Here is a 17632-nt window from a genome sequence, read left to right as displayed (position 1 = left end):
ACGGCAACGTATCACAGTACCCAATAGTTTACAGTCACAGTCACATGGCGTCTTTGTGATTTAGCACTAAGCATTTATCCCTCATTGGGCACCGTCGTCATAATAGGAGTTGGTGTATCAGGGAGAGATGCGATACGGGAGTACTGGAGAAAAGCTGGGCCGTTTTTTCTTTTTCTGGTTCCTTTCCGGGCTTAAGGATAAAATCTCCACTTCATGATTTACCATGCATATACAAGGGCATATCAAGCAGCGGGCTGTCAGTTAGACAGTGGAAGGAGCACATGTCTGTCGTGTATTGAGCTATGTGTTGGGATTAATAGTGGATAGTCATGTCAAGCAAGGTTCAGCGGGTATAGCAGTGATTTAAGTTTTATTGGTTCATAAACGTAACAAGTAATAGTACACGTAACCGCTGTTGAAACAATAATGCACCTGTGGCTCATGAGGCCATTCGAAGGTGAATCTGAGACGCAATGTTAGCGAAGAAAATTCGATACTAATTGCATAGTTATACATCACATACTTGTTTGCGCCGCTTTGGGCCGCTGCCTTCTCCTTCTCCTGTGGAGTAGCCAGTATCCATGCCACCATCGTCGTCAGGGTAGCCTTCGCCGTAGCCTTCGAAACTGCTCTCGCCATAGGAACGTTTCTTGACGTTCCTCCGCGGCCTGTTGGGATCTTGCCCTGCTAGACTCTGGGGTTGGGGCCTACCCATGGCGTTTGGAGTAGAGGCTAAGGGCGTACCCGGTGCTGATGGTTTGGCTGAGATTGGCTTGGACGCATTTCCATTTGATGGTGCTAAGTCTCCCAGCACCGAGGAATCCCACACTGCTTTAGGGATAGGTCCTTTGGACATGTTCATGGCACGACCGAGATTCGACATAGTGGTCATTGATAAGCCATCTGAAATCTCACGGCCTTTAACTTGGTGGACATTCCATTCCAGCTCGGGGACCTGCAGAATGGCCATGAATTCTGAAGGTGCATCTTCCTTCTTTTTCTGCACGTCAAAGTGACCAGCTACCCCGAGCCGTTTTATGTGGCCTTTGTATGTTTTTCGAAGAGCATTCTTCTCGCCGTTGGGCTTCTCCCGTGCTACCTCGGCGGCGAGGTCGGTAAGACCACAGAGCTCATATAGGTCTTCTGTCAGTTGGGTCAGAGGATCTGGATGTGCTATTCAATAGTCAGTACAGATATCCCCGCGGAGATGGCAAAGAAAAATGTTCTTCTGCGAGGAAGGAAAGCAGGACAAGAGGCTGAGGGGCGACCATACATGTCCGGCAGAGCAGATATTTTTCGCCAACATCCAGGTGCAAGTCCTCGATACCCAACCTGCCGTCCTCGAGGTGCATTTTTTATTGGTCGCGGTCGCCAGAGTTACCCAGCGAGCGCTCCCGCTTGTCTGCAATCCGCTCTTGAGTTAACCGCTCCTTGTCGTAGAACCGCTTGTGCGGTGAGTCGTTGTCGTCGGACAGGTCTGTGTCGAACTGAGGGTGCGCGGACTTTTTGTCACAATCGCCAGTATCATCTAGCGAGGACTTCCGCTTGTCCGCAGGGCTCTCTCCCTCGAGTCGTTTATGGCATAGAACCGCTTCTGTGGTACGTCGTCGTTGGGCAGCTTTGTGCTGGACTGTGGTCGCGCGGACTTTCTTTCGCAGTCGCCGATATCACCCGGCGAGCGTTTGCGCTTGTCTGGAAACCGCTTGTAGTAGAAACGCTTGTGGGGTGCGTTGTCGGACACGTAAGTGTCGGACTGCGGTTGCGCGCAACTTGGAGTTGGCGCAGCGGTGCATGCGGGTTTGAAGCAAGGGGAGAGTGATGATGCATGTGTAGAGAGTGAGGCCATGGAGTTCAGAGGCGGCGCACAGTGAGAGTCCCAGATGTCTGGCGAGGGTGGGGCGTTCGCCAGCACCGAAATGTCTTGAGCCGAGAGCATGGTTGTTTGTGATTGGACAGGACCAATGAAGCATGGAATCTCCATGTGACGGCTTCTGAATAGGAGAAGCACTTTTTTGTTGTTGTGTTTAAGATTTCAGCACCTTTGTTGGGAATCGACGAGAATGTAAATAGACGAAAGTGCTACGTACCTCCCAGTACGCAAGCTCACATGCAAATTCAATCGTCTTGATCATGCCATGATAACTTCCATGAGAGTTACAAAGCTTCAGTCACCAAAAAGAACTACGCTAACCCGAATCGGGCCGGAATCGCCGTTAGCTCGATTTGGCTGTGGCTAAGCTGTTGCACAGAGGACCAAGGCGCTGTTTGCACATCTGACTCTCGGCCTCGATGCCGTTGGACGGGTACGTTGGGCTTGTGCATATGCCAATGAATGAATTGCAGTAAAAGCAGCATGCCTTTGGATGACTAAAATGATGCATCAAAAAATATGGGAACTGTATCACAACTTGTTTCGTCAATACGCCAAGTTTCACAGCATAGTAAGGGATGGGCACGTGAATATTCACCTGACATGATAGCTCTCCATATCGCGTGGAGACCTCGCACGGCAATTTTTGTTTTCTCCTTTCCCACATAAACACCAGACCACTACTCGCAAACCATCGCAGTCTGCGCTGCCTTTTTGGTCAATCCCGACGCTACTGACGATTTTGAGCTGTGGTCGAGAAGAACCTTTTCAACCTTGCCTAAAACCATCATCACGAGGGCCCCTCGTGCGGCTACCATGATGCGGTGATGACCTGATGCAAGTGACATTTTTGACACTGTTGTCTCGCGGCTGTTTGCCGTCAGTACCTGGATGACTTGCCCGTTGCGCGACCATTCCGTTATCTCCCAATATCGCGTCTCGAATAAATATTGCGGCAATGGCTTGGTTGCCGAAACGAAATATAGACTACCACAGCACCATGCCAGTTTTGCTCCTAATGGTACGTCAATACGAGGACAATGACGGTGGATTGGCTTTGTCTACGATCTACACCCCATCTGTAGTGATGAAACATGTATCTCTGGTAAACCTACCGGCCATGATTGTAGTCGGTGGTCTTGGCTGTGTCATTGTGCATCGTCGCAGACATCACAGACCACCAACCGCTTGGCTGCAGGAGGATATTGGCATGTCTGAACAAGTCCATGCTTACTCGGTCATGCGCAGGTATCAAAGTAGCCCAAGCTGATCAATGGTTCATCCAGGTAGATCACAGTATCGCAACAGCGCCCAGATTCTCGGTTGAATAGTATTCACCAACGAGTCCCTTTGACCCTGAACAACTTCACAACCAACGATCCAACATCAATTTCCCTGCCTCAGAAACCCGCACGCACCCGACGAGCCCAAGCGTCCTACCCAGCTACCGAGCATCTTGCCAGTGACTTCATGCATCTGAAGGTGACGACTGTCACAGAAGTGTCTTACCGCAGGCAGACGGACCACACGTAGCCCTAAAGCTTCCGGCACCTTGCGTTACTGTTGTGATTCACCGGCTCGGAGATTGTAACTTGCCCAACAGTGCAGGCTAAGCTATGATGAATGGGGCAGAGAGTCTTGGCTGAGGTAGACTGCATGCATCACTGACCATCCTTTGCGGATCAAGTCGTGGTGTATTGCCACGCTGTCCCTCTCCCGGTCCTGTGTAGATCTCCAGCCCTCAAGCAGGTTTAGCTTCCTGAACGGCATCAAGACCTTACTTCGTGTTTCACCCAGTGAATTGTCCGCCGTTTTCACGTAAGCAGGCTCAGCCGCCAGAGCAAACCCAGTTGTTCATGTGCTCTCAACGGTGTTGCCATCTAAGCTTTGAGCACTCGTATCTGGCCACGTATCAAGATGAATGTGCATTCATACCATGTGCAGCCTGGGTCAGCCCATCCGCTGTTTTCGTCTCACCCAGACCGTTCCGTCATGGACGTCGACATGGTCATCACCCTTCTGATCAATGACCTTGCCATCCTTATTGCGCAGCTGGACCTCCCAGACCGGCAATTTATAAGTCCCTCGATCTGACATACCCGTAAACAGATCAAAAGACCAACCATGCTTAGGGCAAGAAAGCCCAGCACTTAGAATGACTCCAAAATCCTCGATATCAAAGGGACTGCCGTTCGACAGTGGATATGACTGGTGCGGACAGCGCTACGGTGCTCTTGTCAGTTGACGTGAACTAGCTGGTTCTGGAGTGAAGTGAAACTCACATGATCAACGGCATGGAACTTTCCTCTGTATTGAAACACGACAACTTGGTCTTTCAAAGCATCGCCGGTGACGGGTGACTCCAAACTCTCAGGAGAGATGTGTATTTCGGATGAATCAGAGGGTTGATCCTTTGGGACGTGGAAAATTTTGCAGCCTGGTTGGAGGTTGGCGTCACAGAGGCGCGATTGTATGAGATTGCCTGCGTCTTCGCCTAGATTAGGAAATGAAGATACTGGGCCTGCGGGAGTCCAGCTCGTGTCTGGGCGGGACCGGAAGAAGAAGTTCATGGTGATAGTTCTTGCTAGAGTGAGAGATGTCTGTGGGTTCAACCTTCACATTTACTTTGAGCATGTTGGATGTGTTGTAGGTTTCTGGTGGGCCTCCGATTTCGCCCCGCTGCAATTCCACTTTGGGAGTGAACAGACGATGCATTTATATAAAGTGTCTATTACAATACAGTAATCGGATGGGAAATTTATGTAGAAACTGCAGGTGTTGCCATTGGAATTGTGCAATTTTAGCATTTCTGGTGTATGCGTTGGGACTTATAACCAGAATGCTCCGGGACGACTCTGTGATGAGTAGTTCAAGATGCCCAAATGGAAACATTGGAACACCATGTCTTGTTGAGCTACAACGAAACGAAACGAGCGAATATATAGATCAAAGGTTTGGCCCTGCTCCCACTTGACATCATTGTGCGTTGAAACCTTCTATGCTGTATGCCTTTCACATACTGAAACTTGTGCTGAACACAAGCTCAACCATGCTTTCTACGCATAACTCCAGGGCACCTCCAGCCATAACATATTCTCATAAACTTCAATGCTGTTCCCTTCCCATAGCCAACTTACTGCTAGCACTGTCGATGAACTTCAACTACTCCTAACCCAGCATCCCCAGTCAACTACAAAACATGACACAGGTCCGTACCGTTACTATGCAGAACACACCCTAGTTCCGAGCTGCCGCACTAAATTCTTAGTCGATGCACACTCTTCCCCCAGCATTTGTGCTCCAACATCCAATAAAGTCATTCTATGTCGAGGCACCAATACGGCAGGTATCCAGAAATGATCATCACCGAACAGACTATCCTTTCAGCTGCCTCTGCAGTATGCACAAAAGTGCTGACGCGAAACGTCATGTCACCAATATTCCGTTGCTTTGCATTGACTACCAATCTGATTCATCTACGACTTCCATAACTGAGAATTGCAATACCCAACTCTGACCCAAACCCACCCAAGAAGCCATGACACTGCGAGTAATTTGTGTCGGCGCAGGCATAGCAGGCCTCTCTGCGGCGGTTGCACTCCGCAAACATGTGTCAAGAATTATCCTCCTTGAAGCGGCTGAAGGAGTAGAGACGATGAATGTTCGCGCTGCGGGCATTGCTCTACTATCATGCGGCTCGCATGTCTTGAAGGAAACTCTTGGCCTCGACCCAGTTGAGCATGTCAACGCCGTTCAACTAGAGTCGATCAAGATGCTGAAATGGAAGGACGGGTCGCTTGAACGAGAAATTCCAGCCGCCCGAAACGACTGGTACACTGTGCATCGGGCATCACTACTCGATGCGCTGCGTGAAAAGGCAACGTCCTCGGTGGGAGAGGGAGCGCCAGCACGATTTCTGTTTGGGAAGAAAGTTGTCGCCGTAGTACGTGTCTGGATATGAATCTGTCCAAAACGGAAAACTAACAGACATAGGATGTCGAAGCCGGCAAGGTCACAACTCATGATGGTTCAACCTATGAAGCTGATCTCATTATCGGCGGCGAGGGCGTGCGCAGCATCACCCGTAAAGCCATTGTCGCAGAAACCACCGTCCAGCCATCAGGACTGAGCGTTTACCGCTGGATAATGAGCCCTTCCAGCTGGGAGCATCTTTCCGAAAAGCACAAGACAGTCCTGAATCCCCTCGTTGGACCGAACGCAAGGCACCTCTGCGTGATAGACTCCCCGGACAAGCGGCTCGTTCTGTACCGCTGCCACACATCAGGCTTGCTAAACGGCGCATTCACCGTACCAGATTACTTCCTCCCCAACACATCCGAGGACTGGGCCTACTCTGGATCCGTCGATCACCTGCGCCCCTTAACAGAGGACCTCCCTGAGCCGATGAGAAACCTGATGAGATGCGTATCATCCTGCGGGCTATGGCAGCTGCGGAAGCAAGCGCCCCTGCGGACGTGGAATAAAGGAAAGGCAATCATCCTCGGCGACGCGGCCCATCCCATGCTGCCCTTTCAAGCCATGGCTGGCTCGCTGGCAATGGAAGACGCAGAAGCACTGGCGTATCACTTGAACGAGGTTGGATGGCAGGCCGATCGGGTACCTGAGGCGTTGTCCCAGGTGTTCTGTACTCGATTTCTACGGTGCTCGTTGATTCAGCACTTTGCCAACAACAGTTCTTTTGGGAATGAGTTTATGGAAGAGGCGGAGCGGTGGTCGTTGGAGAGGGCGGGTAGGAATGGTGATGACATGGTGCCTGTTTCGAAGGCGGTTGATGATGTTGTGCAGAGGGATATTGCGAAGAAGGTTGCTGAGACGGTTGCCAAGGTGGATGTGCGTGCGGCATCGGGTTGGATTACGAATTATAAGTTGCGGGAGTTTTTGGAGAATGGGGGGGAGTATATATTGGAGAGGCCGTATGTTTAGGCTTGGTGTGAGTTGAGGATCATGTACTTTGGAGAGGGCATGATTCTGTGAACTTTGTGAATTGACTTGTGTCCCTGACGGTTATGAATATTGTTTGGTTTGTTGTCTTCTTGTAATAGGCAGGTGTTGTATTGTCAAGTCCGTCTTTCGGGTGGTTAAATGTTAGTATTTCCATGGGTAGACTTACATATATAGGGTTCTTTATTTGTAAATATTTCCCGCGAGAAAGACAAAGAGGTGAACATGTCATCCATCCCACAGCTATACAGTGAATATTTACACACACTCGATCCAGTTGATAGCACACGATCCAACTACCTGCTCTATCTCGACGCCACCCACCTGCTGAACTGACCTCTCCGTCAGCTGAAACAATATGCATCATCGCTTCGGCGGGCAATCCCGGTCCTCTTAGACATCCCTGTTGACGCCATTTTCGGGATAGAGGTGACTGTCGCTGCATGCATGCATGAGACAGGTGCGCTGTCCCAATCGTCTGCAAGCGCACAGCAGCCAAGAGATACTTGCATGAGCAGTGATGCATCAGCTTCGTGTTTGATCCGTTTATCACGGCATTTGCCGTCGCCGCGGTGTCCTTCAGGTGAATAGACAAGTCGTTGTGCGTAACGAGGCGTATTTTCCGTGGAGATTTCTCCAGTTGGGCTGTGAGATCAGGAGAGGCAAGACTGTTACGTTTTAGTTCAGCAAGACCATACCGTTAATTGGCAGCTTAACGATATTCGGGATTGAATCGCGAGACTGTATCATGCTTGGATTAGTGTAGAAAGAGCCCTATCCTCCATTTAATCGAATCTCAGGACCGAAGGTTAGCATCCCAGGCCAAGGCAAACGTCAAGAACCTGACAGATTCCAACACCCAAGACACAAAAATGGGCGTGAATTCGTAATGCATTCAATGTAGCAATCATGCAAACTTCCTACTCCAAAATATCTACACCACACGGGGTATCAGCAACCACAAAATCCAACTCTGCCTACTCAGTAGCAGACACTGGTTTCTGAGCAAAAGCATTCGTCCTGTAACATTATCAGCACTCACCGCCCGAATCCAGACAAGAGAAAACTTACACAAGATAATACGGCCGACTCTTGGTATTCCGCAACGCACTCCTCATCTCCGCCAAAAATACCTGCACCCTCGCATACTCCCAGCCCATAATCTCCCTCAACAGAAACAGCGCAAACCCTTCCAAACTCTCCTCCATGAACGTCAGATTATACAGCCCAATATGTCTGTACGTGTGATCGGTGCTCCACCCACCCACGGGAACCTGATAGTACTTTTGCGTGATATTCGTAAACCCAGCCTCGCGCATATACCTCCCCATCCGGCCGTTCATGCCGATGCGCAAACTCCTGCCCATCCGATCACCCGCCTCCATAAACACAGTCCCCCACCGCTTAAATATGTGATCCGGGTCGTCCCTAATCTCCGGCAAGTCGCTGTGCAGAGTGATTGTGAATTCAAAGTTCTCCAGCCACCCACCCGGTTTGAGGGCCGTGTACGCCTGGCGATACAGCTCAGGCCAGTCGCCGATACTCCCGTACAGGGCGCGCATGTGGATAAAGTCAAAGGTGCAGGGGTGAAAGGTCCATTCGAGCTGGGCGTCCTCGATTTCAAAGAGGCAGTTCTGCGGCACCCAGAGTGGCTGGATGGGGCTGATGTCGGTGCCGATGATCTCGGAGGCCGGGAAGGCGTCGGCCATGTCGATGGCCCAGATGCCGGTTCCGGTGCCGACGTCGAGGACTTTGGCTGGCGAGTCAGGGATGGGCGCTTCGTAGAGACGGTCGCCGAGGAGCATGGTGATGAAGTGGTGGGCGATGTCGAGGCCGAGGTTTTGGGTGTCGTCGTTGGGACCCCAGTACTCGGTGGTGTTGGAGCTTTGGTATGTGCGGCCGTGGAGGCTGCGGTAGTTGAAGATGCTTTCGTTTAGGGAGACGGTAGACGAGAGGACGCTGTTTTTGTAGATGTCAGAATCATGTATGCTTCATGGTGCTCGTGAGGGTTTGCTTTCATACCTGGCGTCGTCGCCCAAAGCCGAGTCGGTATCGTCGTCATCCCATCTCTATACAGGTGAGAGTCAGCATATTTCCACCCACAAACTATCGATATATGAGGATTCAGCTTCTTACAAAAGGGATTTGTGTATTGGTAGGAACATCGTCCACATGCGCATGCTGCTCGGGATCGTCCTGAGGCTCGGAAGTCTTGGGCGACGGAGTGCGCTTCGTCTTGTCCGGTGTTTTCGGGCTAGACATGGTGCTGGCTGGGATCTAGATGCTGGGATCTAGATGTATTCTTCCTAGCTGTATCATTCCTAGATAGATGGGCGCTAGGGGAATCGGCCGTCCGGTATTTGGCTCAAGGATTTGGTAGCAGTTCCTGTATGACTTCAGGGAAGCGCATCACAGTACTACCCGCGTGAATATACTCATCTAGGTCTGACGGCAGCCAAAAAGGTTTGAAAAGAAATGAGGGCCGGGTTATCCGCGAGTCTCCCGTCCGGCTTTTTTTGTATGTCCAAAAGGCAGACAAGCAACAAACCCACCGCTGGTAGTACAACACAACCAAGACCGGCTAGACAGAGATCACGAGGTTTCAATGGCAACGGGCCCTGTCAATTCCCCGTAGAACTCTTCCCGTCTGACAAGGCCGTAGCGTGGCTGTCGCGTGGAAAAGGCAGAAACCCCCTTATTCCGGGGAGTGCTCCGTCCAGAGTTGCACAATGTCCATCCGGCTCTTGGTGGACATGGGTTTTCCGAGCAAACAAGCAAGCAAGGAAGCAAACATCAACTCCCATCGCCGAGCTGAAGATGTGACAAGCCGAAAGCCAAGCCAATCTATGGAGTAAGCCAAGCTCAGCTAAGCGGAATGTGGCATGTTCCCTCCAAGTTGTCTCAATCAAAAACGTATTGTAGTCTGGCGCCATCCCAGCCGTGGCCGCCAATGACAGATTTCGACTTTCTTACTTTTCTTCGGAGCCCACGTTTCCATATGGGTAGGGATTGGCAGACTAATTCGCATCCCATTACAACCACCATGCCCGAAATCCACCACAATAAGACCAATGGTGGTGAGAAGGGTGGAGTGATTGCCGATGCTATTTGCCCGGGGGTTCAGAGGTAAACCAATTACCATGATGGCGTCGACGCCGCTCGCAAACGTCTAAACTGCATTGATACTAAGCCTTGGGAGAAGTGAACCATGTCTTTGCAGGTCGTTATTTGGCCAATCTCCATATAGTACGGTACGGCCCGTCTATTGGAACTGCTGGCTTCGTCTGCTGTTCTGATTGCTTTTATCGACATGTAATACACAGTACGTATATCCCATCCATCCCGACGTGGTTGTACAAGTCCGCGTGGGAATAGGAAATGGAGGAGAAAATTTGCCATGTCACCATCCACCATCCACCACCCCATGCAGCAGAACAATGCATGCACTATGATAGGAAAGCCGGTCGAATCATTCGATGGGCTGGATAACCATGGCCCCCCTTGTAAATGCATTTCCACACTAAACCACAACCAAGCTATGGGTTCCGAAACTTCTGGGTCGCAGTTCATACCACTCCCTTGGCCCCGGGACCATAACCTGCTACCCCAAGCCAACCAATTTCTAATCCATAACGTATGGGGGGTCCATGGATGGAAGGGAATGTAAATCGGTGTGAGAGAGTGAGAGAAAAAACCATGCTTTTTGTACTCTTGACATGCTTTTTTAACGTCGGTTTGTGCGACGTGAGTTTCCCTCGTTTGTGATGCAGCTTATATCGCTTGCGTGTGGCCTTTTCGGGCTGTACATCGTCAAATTGATATGGCAATTCTTCAAGCTCAGACAGTTTCCTGGCCCGCGATGGACTGGCTTCAGCAATGTTCCTCATAGTCGAGCCATGCTTCATGGGGAATGCCACAGGTGGTATGCTGATGTGAATAGACAATATGGTTAGTGGACAGTCCCAACTCTTCGCTGTCAAGTACATTCAACTTCCAGCTGCGCTTCCAACTCTACAACTCCAATTATTCACACCTTAAACTCATATTGACCATAGGTCCTATTGCACGAGTCGCCCCCAACATCCTCATCACCTCATCCCCAGAAATATGGACACACGTCAACATCTCCCCCGGATACAAACGCTCGCCATGGTTCTACAACGCCTGTCGCATCGAATACCGTCGCGACAATGTCTTTAGCGAAACCAACAACGAGAAACACGGCCAGCGAAGAAAGCAAATGGCCCCTGGTGTACGCCCACCCAAACCCATCTGATCCCCATCATCACTGACACATCGAATACAGTACTCAGGCCGCGAGAATCTCGACCTCGAAGCCTCCATCGACGAATGTCTAACCCAATTCATAGACCTCCTCCGCAGCAAATACATCTCAACCACTCAGGCCAGCAAACCCATGGACCTCGCCACCAAAGTCCAGTTCTTCACCCTCGACGTCATCAGCAAAGTCGGCCTAGGCACCGCATTCGGCATGCTAGCCGCAGACGCCGACATCGACGACTATCTCAAGTCCAGCGCCGAAGGTCTCGCCGTGGGAAACACAGCACTAGCCATGGGATTCAGTTGGCTCGCCCACGCGCCTTTGCTAGGTAAATTCATCGCCCCTTCGCCCAGGGACAACAACGGCTTCGGCAAGATGATGGCCACCTGTTTCCGGTTCGTGGACCAGCGCGCCGCCAATCCCACTGACAAGCGGTCCGACATGCTCGCCTCCTTCATCAGACACGGCCTCTCTGGCGACGAGTTGAGGACCGAGGCTCTCGAGCAGATTATCGCTGGCTCGGACACAACCGCGACAGCTATCCGCGGCGCCATGCTTCACATCATGACCAACCACCGCGTGTACACCAATCTTCAGCGCGAGATTGACGAGGCGGTGCGAAACGGGCAGGCTCCTTCACTAGGAGATGGTGTTATTTCCGCCACACAGGCAAGGCAGCTCCCGTACCTGCAAGCCGTCATCAGGGAGTCGTTGCGCGTCCACCCACCTGTTACGAATATCTTTTCTAGGGATATACCCCCTGCGGGTGACTTGGTGACGCTCAATGGAGGCGATGGGCCGAAAGAGGTGTTTCTGCCCGGTGGCGCATGCATTGGCTACTCGGCGTACGCCATGCATCTCGACAAGCACGTCTACGGGGATGATGCGGACGCCTTCCGGCCGGAGCGTTGGTTTGAGCATGACGCTGATAAGTTGCGTGTTATGACTGCCACAAATGAGCTTATTTTTGGCCATGGCAAGTTTCAATGCCTTGGAAAGCGAGTGGCGCAGGTTGAGCTCGGAAAGCTGATATTCGAGGTGAGCAAGTCCCTGTGTTCCAAGGGTGGAGATTTACATTGTATTGTGTTGGTTTGTCTAACCTTGGCATACCGTCATGTCTCTTGTAGACCTTTCGCAACTTTGATATGGCAGTGGTGAATCCAGCTAAGCCCTGGACATTGCAAAACTCTCTCGGATTGCTCAATATATCCGACATGTGGGTGCAAGTTACCGAAAGGGCGGGCCCTGAGAATTAATTCACGATGGCAACGACGAGTGTACGAGTTACATGACGATGATTGGCATTGAGTGCGAGTAATTTCACGAATAATGTCTAGTGGTTATAATACATCTTCTCTCATCTCCTATTGAATGACGATGTTGAATGACGATGATAATACATGCTTCCCAACACGCCCCTTACGACTTTGCTACCTTGCGGCTCTTCCACGTCCGAACTCGGAACACGTAGTACAACGCTGCCGTGCCAAACACATTGAATATCATGTAGCACCAAAATATTCCATAGTTGCGCCAGCGCTCATCCCATTCGATTCGACGTGCCGCCAGATACTGATCCGCCGAGGAGAGAGCACAATACTCGCACCCTGATGTCGCGTTATAGTTATACAGTGTACCAGGAGCCTTTTCCAAAAAGGCAGCCAGGTATGCGCCACAAGTCTGCCCTGGAGGTGGATCGAATATGCTCATTTCGCTAGTGGAACATACGACCTCACGTCCATGCAGTGAGGCACTTGCGAGGCCACTCACATAATACGTGAATGGTGATACACGCCACATGAAGATCCAGAACCCCGGCAAAGCATCTGGAGGTTGCATAACGCCGTTGAAGATGAACGACATACCAAACATAAGCACCGCCAACATGGCACCTAGTGCAGGATCTGGGATCGCTGCGACCACCATTTGCGCAATTGTGGCTGCATACATGTAGAACTGTATGACAAGCAGCAGGACTAAGCCCTTGGTATCTGCTGATCCGCTGGTGCCGAAGACGGGAAAGTAAAAGCACGCCCATGCGCAGATACCTAGAAGTATTTGCCACGGCACTTCGACAAGCATCTGAGAAAGGATGAACACTTTCCAGGAGTAAACTCTAGACGGACGCTCGCGAACTTCATACAGTGACCGCTGCATCACGAATTTAGGCATGATCTGGTTGACCAATGTAGGGAAAATAGTTGCGAGCAGAAAAATGCCGAATAGAGCATTCTGAAACCCTTGCTGGGTATTGTCCGCTTTCCAGAATGAGAATCCGATAAACAAGCCCGATGCGATGCCCAGAAGAAACTTGGTGAATATGTATTCTGGTTGTCGGAAGTACTGCCTGAAGGCGCGGCTTGCAACATGAACAAACTGACCGTGAAATGGCTGGGCAAACTCATGTGACAAGTCGTCAGCCTTTATGCTGTCAGTTGAAGCCCGGTCTGGTAGGCTGTGAAGTGCATCCAGTTCTTTCAGAACTGCATCGTGCTGCGGGCTACTGTTCCATTTCTCAACCCAGTCTATTCCAGAGTCGTCGTCTCCGGATACCATTTCGAGTATGTACTCTGCAGGGTTTTCCTGTTCGCCGCATTTCCGTGCGCCAGCGTCAGCGAAATAGTCTAGGAGGCTACTGGACTTGGGCCCAATGTCTCCAAAATACACTGTTTTGCCTCCTTGGGCTAGGAACAATAGACGGTCAAAGGATTGGAATAGGAGAGCGCTAGGTTGATGGATTGTAGCCAGGACTGCTTGGCCGTGGTCTGCCAGCCGCCGCAGAAATGAGCAGATGGTCCAAGAGCTCTGTGAATCAAGACCGCTGGTGGGCTCATCGAGAAATATTAACAGAGAGGGCTTTGCCGCAAGCTCAACTCCAATACTTAAGAGTTTCCTTTGTTCCACATTTAATCCCTCGCCTAAAGACCCAACGACTGCCTCAGCGAACTCGTGCATGCCCAGCATCTGAATGACTTCCTCGACGTATTGGTACTTCTCGGTCTTAGAAACAGCTAGGGGTTGGCGCAGTACAGCACTAAATCGAAGAGCTTCCCGAACAGTAGCTGTTTCCAGATGGAGATCCTGTTGTTGGACATAGCCGGCGCGTCGGGGGAATCCAGACGTTGTTAACTGGCCATTGACTAGTATGTCTCCCGATACCACCCCAATGGAAACCCGCTGAGCAATAACATCTAGAAGTGTGGTTTTCCCTGCGCCAGAGACTCCCATTAGAGCTGTCAATGTGCCAGGCTTGACCCAGCCGTTGACATCATTGAGCAACCGGCGCGTCCCTTCTTTGACAGGGATATCGTAATTGACGGCTCGCCAGGTGAGGACATCTTGGTGGCGAGGTAAGTGGTCCATCTTGTTATCCTCAGGTGTTGGGATACTTGGGAGACGCTTCTTTTCCGATGCTTCGACGTCTGCCGTAGAGAGGTGCTTTGGGGCATGGCCAGGGCGGAATACGAGAGCTTCGGCCTTTGAGCGCCGCCCCTTGTTAAACTCCGTGGCAAGCAGATAGATGGCATGGAAGAAAATAAGAAACGCAACGAGGATCCCGTAGTTTCTCCACAGATGAGAGTACTGATAGCCATAATTCGCCTGTAGAAAGGCATCGCCGTCAATAGATCGTTGGCCAGCAACCGCACCGACCGCGGCGCAAATGAAAGAGTTTCCAGTTCCGTACGGTGGAACTATCTGAGCACAGCCAAACTCCCGTCCATGAAATTCGTTACTAAGAAGGCTTTCAAAGGCGTAGAATATAGGATTAATCCATCGAATCCACGCAAACCAGGGATGCATGTAAGCCTGAGGAATCATGAAACCACTATACACTACAATTGCGAGAATCAGAATGCCTGCAATTCCCATGGCTTGACCGATTGTTCTGGTGGCAGCTGCTGCGGAGCGGAAGATTCCAGACATAACCAAGACAGTCGTGATGAGAAAGAGGTAAAATATGAAGAATGGACCCGGCTCCCTCCTCAACCCGACCAGGAAATACAGAACGATGCTAAAGAGCGAGCAACGGAATATTTTGACAGGCAAGTCTATAATGGAGCTTGCTAGTGCCTCCGTAAAAGGATGCACAAACGCATATCTCGTTTGCTTCTCGACAATGGGCCGCTGGCTGTAAAGTTGCATGATCTCGTTGATTGTGATCAAGGCGTTCATGAGAACAGCAAAGAACAAAACGGCTCCCTTTTGAAAGAAGGCATCGCTCGTGTTTGGTGAGTTATAAAAGATGGAGCCAATGATAAAGGACAAAACTACTTGGGCAACCACAGTAGACATTGTCGTTGGTATATCGTTGCGCATGCGTTGAAACGCTCGACGTAGACAGAGGCGTATCTGCATAGGAATCGATAGCAAATAGGGACTCGATGGCCGCGTGTGCCTCGCTTGCTGCTTCTCGTGGTTTTCCTGGAAGCGCGTGCCATCATCCCTGCCCAGTGGATGTTCGAGCTCATAGGTCTCGATGCTAGCCTTGAGCTTCGCACATTCTTTGCTTCGCTTCCAATATTCTGCAAACTCTTCTGCAGTCCGAGGCACCTTATCTTCCATGCCCGGCCGCGTCTTTCGCTCACCAGGATTGGTGACTGCTGTCAAGAAATCTGAGGCAACCTGTCGAGAATCTCTGTGCCAGCCCATGACTTCAAAATAGTCCAGGGCGCTGCTGCAAGGTCCGAAAAAGATTTCATGGCCTTCATACAGGACCACAACTTTGTCAAAAAGATTGTACATTGATTGCGAGGATTGATAAGCAGCAACAGCATGGCAAGCCCTACCAAGATCGGCTGACAGGCGCAGTGACTTGACGAACTGAAGTGCCGTCGCTGCGTCAAGACCTCGAGTACTGTTATCCCAAGCGCCAATACGGGCTCTGGACAGGAACATTTCGGCGATGCTAACCCTTTTGCGCTCGCCGCCGCTGACGCCACGAATGAAGTTATCGCCCACCTTAGTGTTGACAGTATGCGATAGGCCGAATATCGCCATGACCACGCTGACGATAGTCTCGACATAATGTTGTCTGGTCAAGTCGGGTGGACGCAGTTGTGGTACACGAGCGGTGGCAGCGAAGGAGAGCGTTTCGCCAACAGTTAGATGTGGAAAATGTTCGTCCACCTCTTGGTTGTAGGCAACTTCCCCACGATATTGCCTTGTCATTTTCTTGAAGCCTATACCTTGGTAGTGAATATTGCTTTCGGGTTCAAGTGTAACTCCTTCGAGGTGCCCGCACAGTGCCTTGAGGAAGGTCGAGCATCCGCTTCCTGGACGACCCAGCACCAGGAGTAGTTCACCGCTTTGGAGAAGACCATCGAAGTTGTGGAGGATGCGTCGAGGGCGGTTAGACTTCGAGCCGACTATCGCGCTGGCAACGTAACGAAATGGGAGCATTAAGCTGGAGACGACAGTCTCCTGAAATCGTAAGGAAGAGCCAGATCCAGATACCGAGAGATTTGAAAAGACGACGCCTTGTCGTTCAAGAGTGATGCCCGAATTGTTAAGAGATGTCAAGGCACGTTGTGCCCATCGGTAATGGTCGAAGTTCTTGTTTGTTGGATCCAGTCGAGAATCGTCATCGTTGTCAGACAAGTCGGAAGCATTTTGGATAGGGAGGCTCTGTCTTTCTCTGAGATTAGAAGCAATGCGAGCCAGATTCTGTAGCTCCTGGTGGTCGAAAACCTCAGAAGGTCTCCGTTTCCCGGGTACGCCTTGGATGTCATCCATCATGTCTGCTGGCAAAGCGAAGAATATGCTGTGGTGAGGCCCTAACACGCAACCACAGCAACTGGAACCATCTGGCCATTTTATGCACTTGAACAACACGCTGCGGGAGGAGAAAACTCTGCGTCGTCATTCGACATGGACAGTGGTGATGATCTGATAGCATGGTTGTGGCGGGATTCCAAGTCGCCGACACCCCGATGGCCGGGCCAATTGAAGCCCGTGGTGGCTGAGTGGACAGTGTGCCGCAAGCAAAATGGATGGTATCATCTTGGGGATATTAGTGGAGTGAATAGCACGATTTGGCCTGTCTGGTGAAAGCAAGGGAGAGAGTTCAGGTGTTGTTCACAATTGCGTGGAAATAAAAGACAGGAATGATGCAAGGCGCAAGAGGCTAGCTGGCTTTGGCTTCAGATTCTCAAAGTCTCCAGAGTCTGCAGAGTTGATCGCCATGATCGCTCCTTCCTTCTCTGCTGATATGTCCATCCACATGTTGCATGCAGCTGCCAGCAATGCTCCTTCCGTTTCTGAAGCAAAATGATGAAGGAAAGTGAGCGCTACCAATAGGAACTCGGAGGTCCCAACATTCACCCGCCCGTGCGCCGACCCTCCGATGCTCCGATGCTCCGCATCCCGAGTCCGGCAAACTGGGTCCAAACGGGCAGATCCGGGTCTGGGCGTCAGGCGTTTGTTCTCTCATAAGCTGACGACATATCCTGGGCTAGGGTTAATGGGACTGATACCTCAATTTTCATGTCTATCTTTGCATCAACAAGCATGTAGCTGTT

The 17632-nt window shown here is 50.9% G+C and overlaps 8 protein-coding genes across 8 annotated transcripts; 2 read left to right on the top strand and 6 right to left on the bottom strand.

The window, feature by feature from the left end:
- Nucleotides 1-439: 439 nt before the first annotated feature.
- VFPPC_05818 (mediator of RNA polymerase II transcription subunit 19) lies at nt 440-1936 on the bottom strand (the record flags this gene model as incomplete). The annotated part of the gene is made up of 4 exons (XM_018284949.1): nt 440-463; nt 524-1173; nt 1382-1538; nt 1604-1936. 4 exons carry the CDS (start codon nt 1934-1936, stop codon nt 440-442), a joined length of 1164 nt encoding a protein of 387 aa, XP_018141877.1.
- A 614-nt stretch (nt 1937-2550) lies between these two features.
- VFPPC_16231 (hypothetical protein) lies at nt 2551-2718 on the bottom strand (the record flags this gene model as incomplete). The annotated part of the gene is made up of 1 exon (XM_018293984.1): nt 2551-2718. The coding sequence occupies one exon, from the start codon at nt 2716-2718 to the stop codon at nt 2551-2553; it is 168 nt and encodes a 55-aa protein (XP_018141876.1).
- Nucleotides 2719-3820: 1102 nt separating this feature from the next.
- On the bottom strand, nt 3821-4440 carry VFPPC_13909 (Rieske (2Fe-2S) domain-containing protein; the record flags this gene model as incomplete). Its single annotated transcript, XM_018291681.1, has 2 exons — nt 3821-4093; nt 4153-4440. The coding sequence occupies 2 exons, from the start codon at nt 4438-4440 to the stop codon at nt 3821-3823; spliced, it is 561 nt and encodes a 186-aa protein (XP_018141875.1).
- Nucleotides 4441-5408: 968 nt separating this feature from the next.
- VFPPC_05817 (FAD binding domain-containing protein) lies at nt 5409-6814 on the top strand (the record flags this gene model as incomplete). Its single annotated transcript, XM_018284948.1, has 2 exons — nt 5409-5813; nt 5864-6814. The coding sequence occupies 2 exons, from the start codon at nt 5409-5411 to the stop codon at nt 6812-6814; spliced, it is 1356 nt and encodes a 451-aa protein (XP_018141874.1).
- A 362-nt stretch (nt 6815-7176) lies between these two features.
- VFPPC_17959 (hypothetical protein) lies at nt 7177-7582 on the bottom strand (the record flags this gene model as incomplete). Its single annotated transcript, XM_022429627.1, has 2 exons — nt 7177-7477; nt 7521-7582. 2 exons carry the CDS (start codon nt 7580-7582, stop codon nt 7177-7179), a joined length of 363 nt encoding a protein of 120 aa, XP_022285319.1.
- A 227-nt stretch (nt 7583-7809) lies between these two features.
- On the bottom strand, nt 7810-9094 carry VFPPC_05816 (SAM dependent methyltransferase; the record flags this gene model as incomplete). The annotated part of the gene is made up of 4 exons (XM_018284947.1): nt 7810-7852; nt 7904-8791; nt 8855-8901; nt 8969-9094. 4 exons carry the CDS (start codon nt 9092-9094, stop codon nt 7810-7812), a joined length of 1104 nt encoding a protein of 367 aa, XP_018141873.1.
- Nucleotides 9095-10708: 1614 nt separating this feature from the next.
- On the top strand, nt 10709-12370 carry VFPPC_05815 (cytochrome P450 52A11; the record flags this gene model as incomplete). The annotated part of the gene is made up of 4 exons (XM_018284946.1): nt 10709-10754; nt 10888-11084; nt 11139-12152; nt 12242-12370. 4 exons carry the CDS (start codon nt 10709-10711, stop codon nt 12368-12370), a joined length of 1386 nt encoding a protein of 461 aa, XP_018141872.1.
- A 163-nt stretch (nt 12371-12533) lies between these two features.
- On the bottom strand, nt 12534-16847 carry VFPPC_05814 (ABC transporter CDR4; the record flags this gene model as incomplete). The annotated part of the gene is made up of 1 exon (XM_018284945.1): nt 12534-16847. One exon carries the CDS (start codon nt 16845-16847, stop codon nt 12534-12536), a length of 4314 nt encoding a protein of 1437 aa, XP_018141871.1.
- Nucleotides 16848-17632: the final 785 nt, after the last annotated feature.

The sequence above is a fragment of the Pochonia chlamydosporia genome, chromosome 5, assembly GCF_001653235.2.
Source record: "Pochonia chlamydosporia 170 chromosome 5, whole genome shotgun sequence".
Lineage (NCBI taxonomy): Eukaryota > Fungi > Ascomycota > Sordariomycetes > Hypocreales > Clavicipitaceae > Pochonia > Pochonia chlamydosporia.
This window is presented reverse-complemented; position numbering and strand designations above follow the sequence as displayed.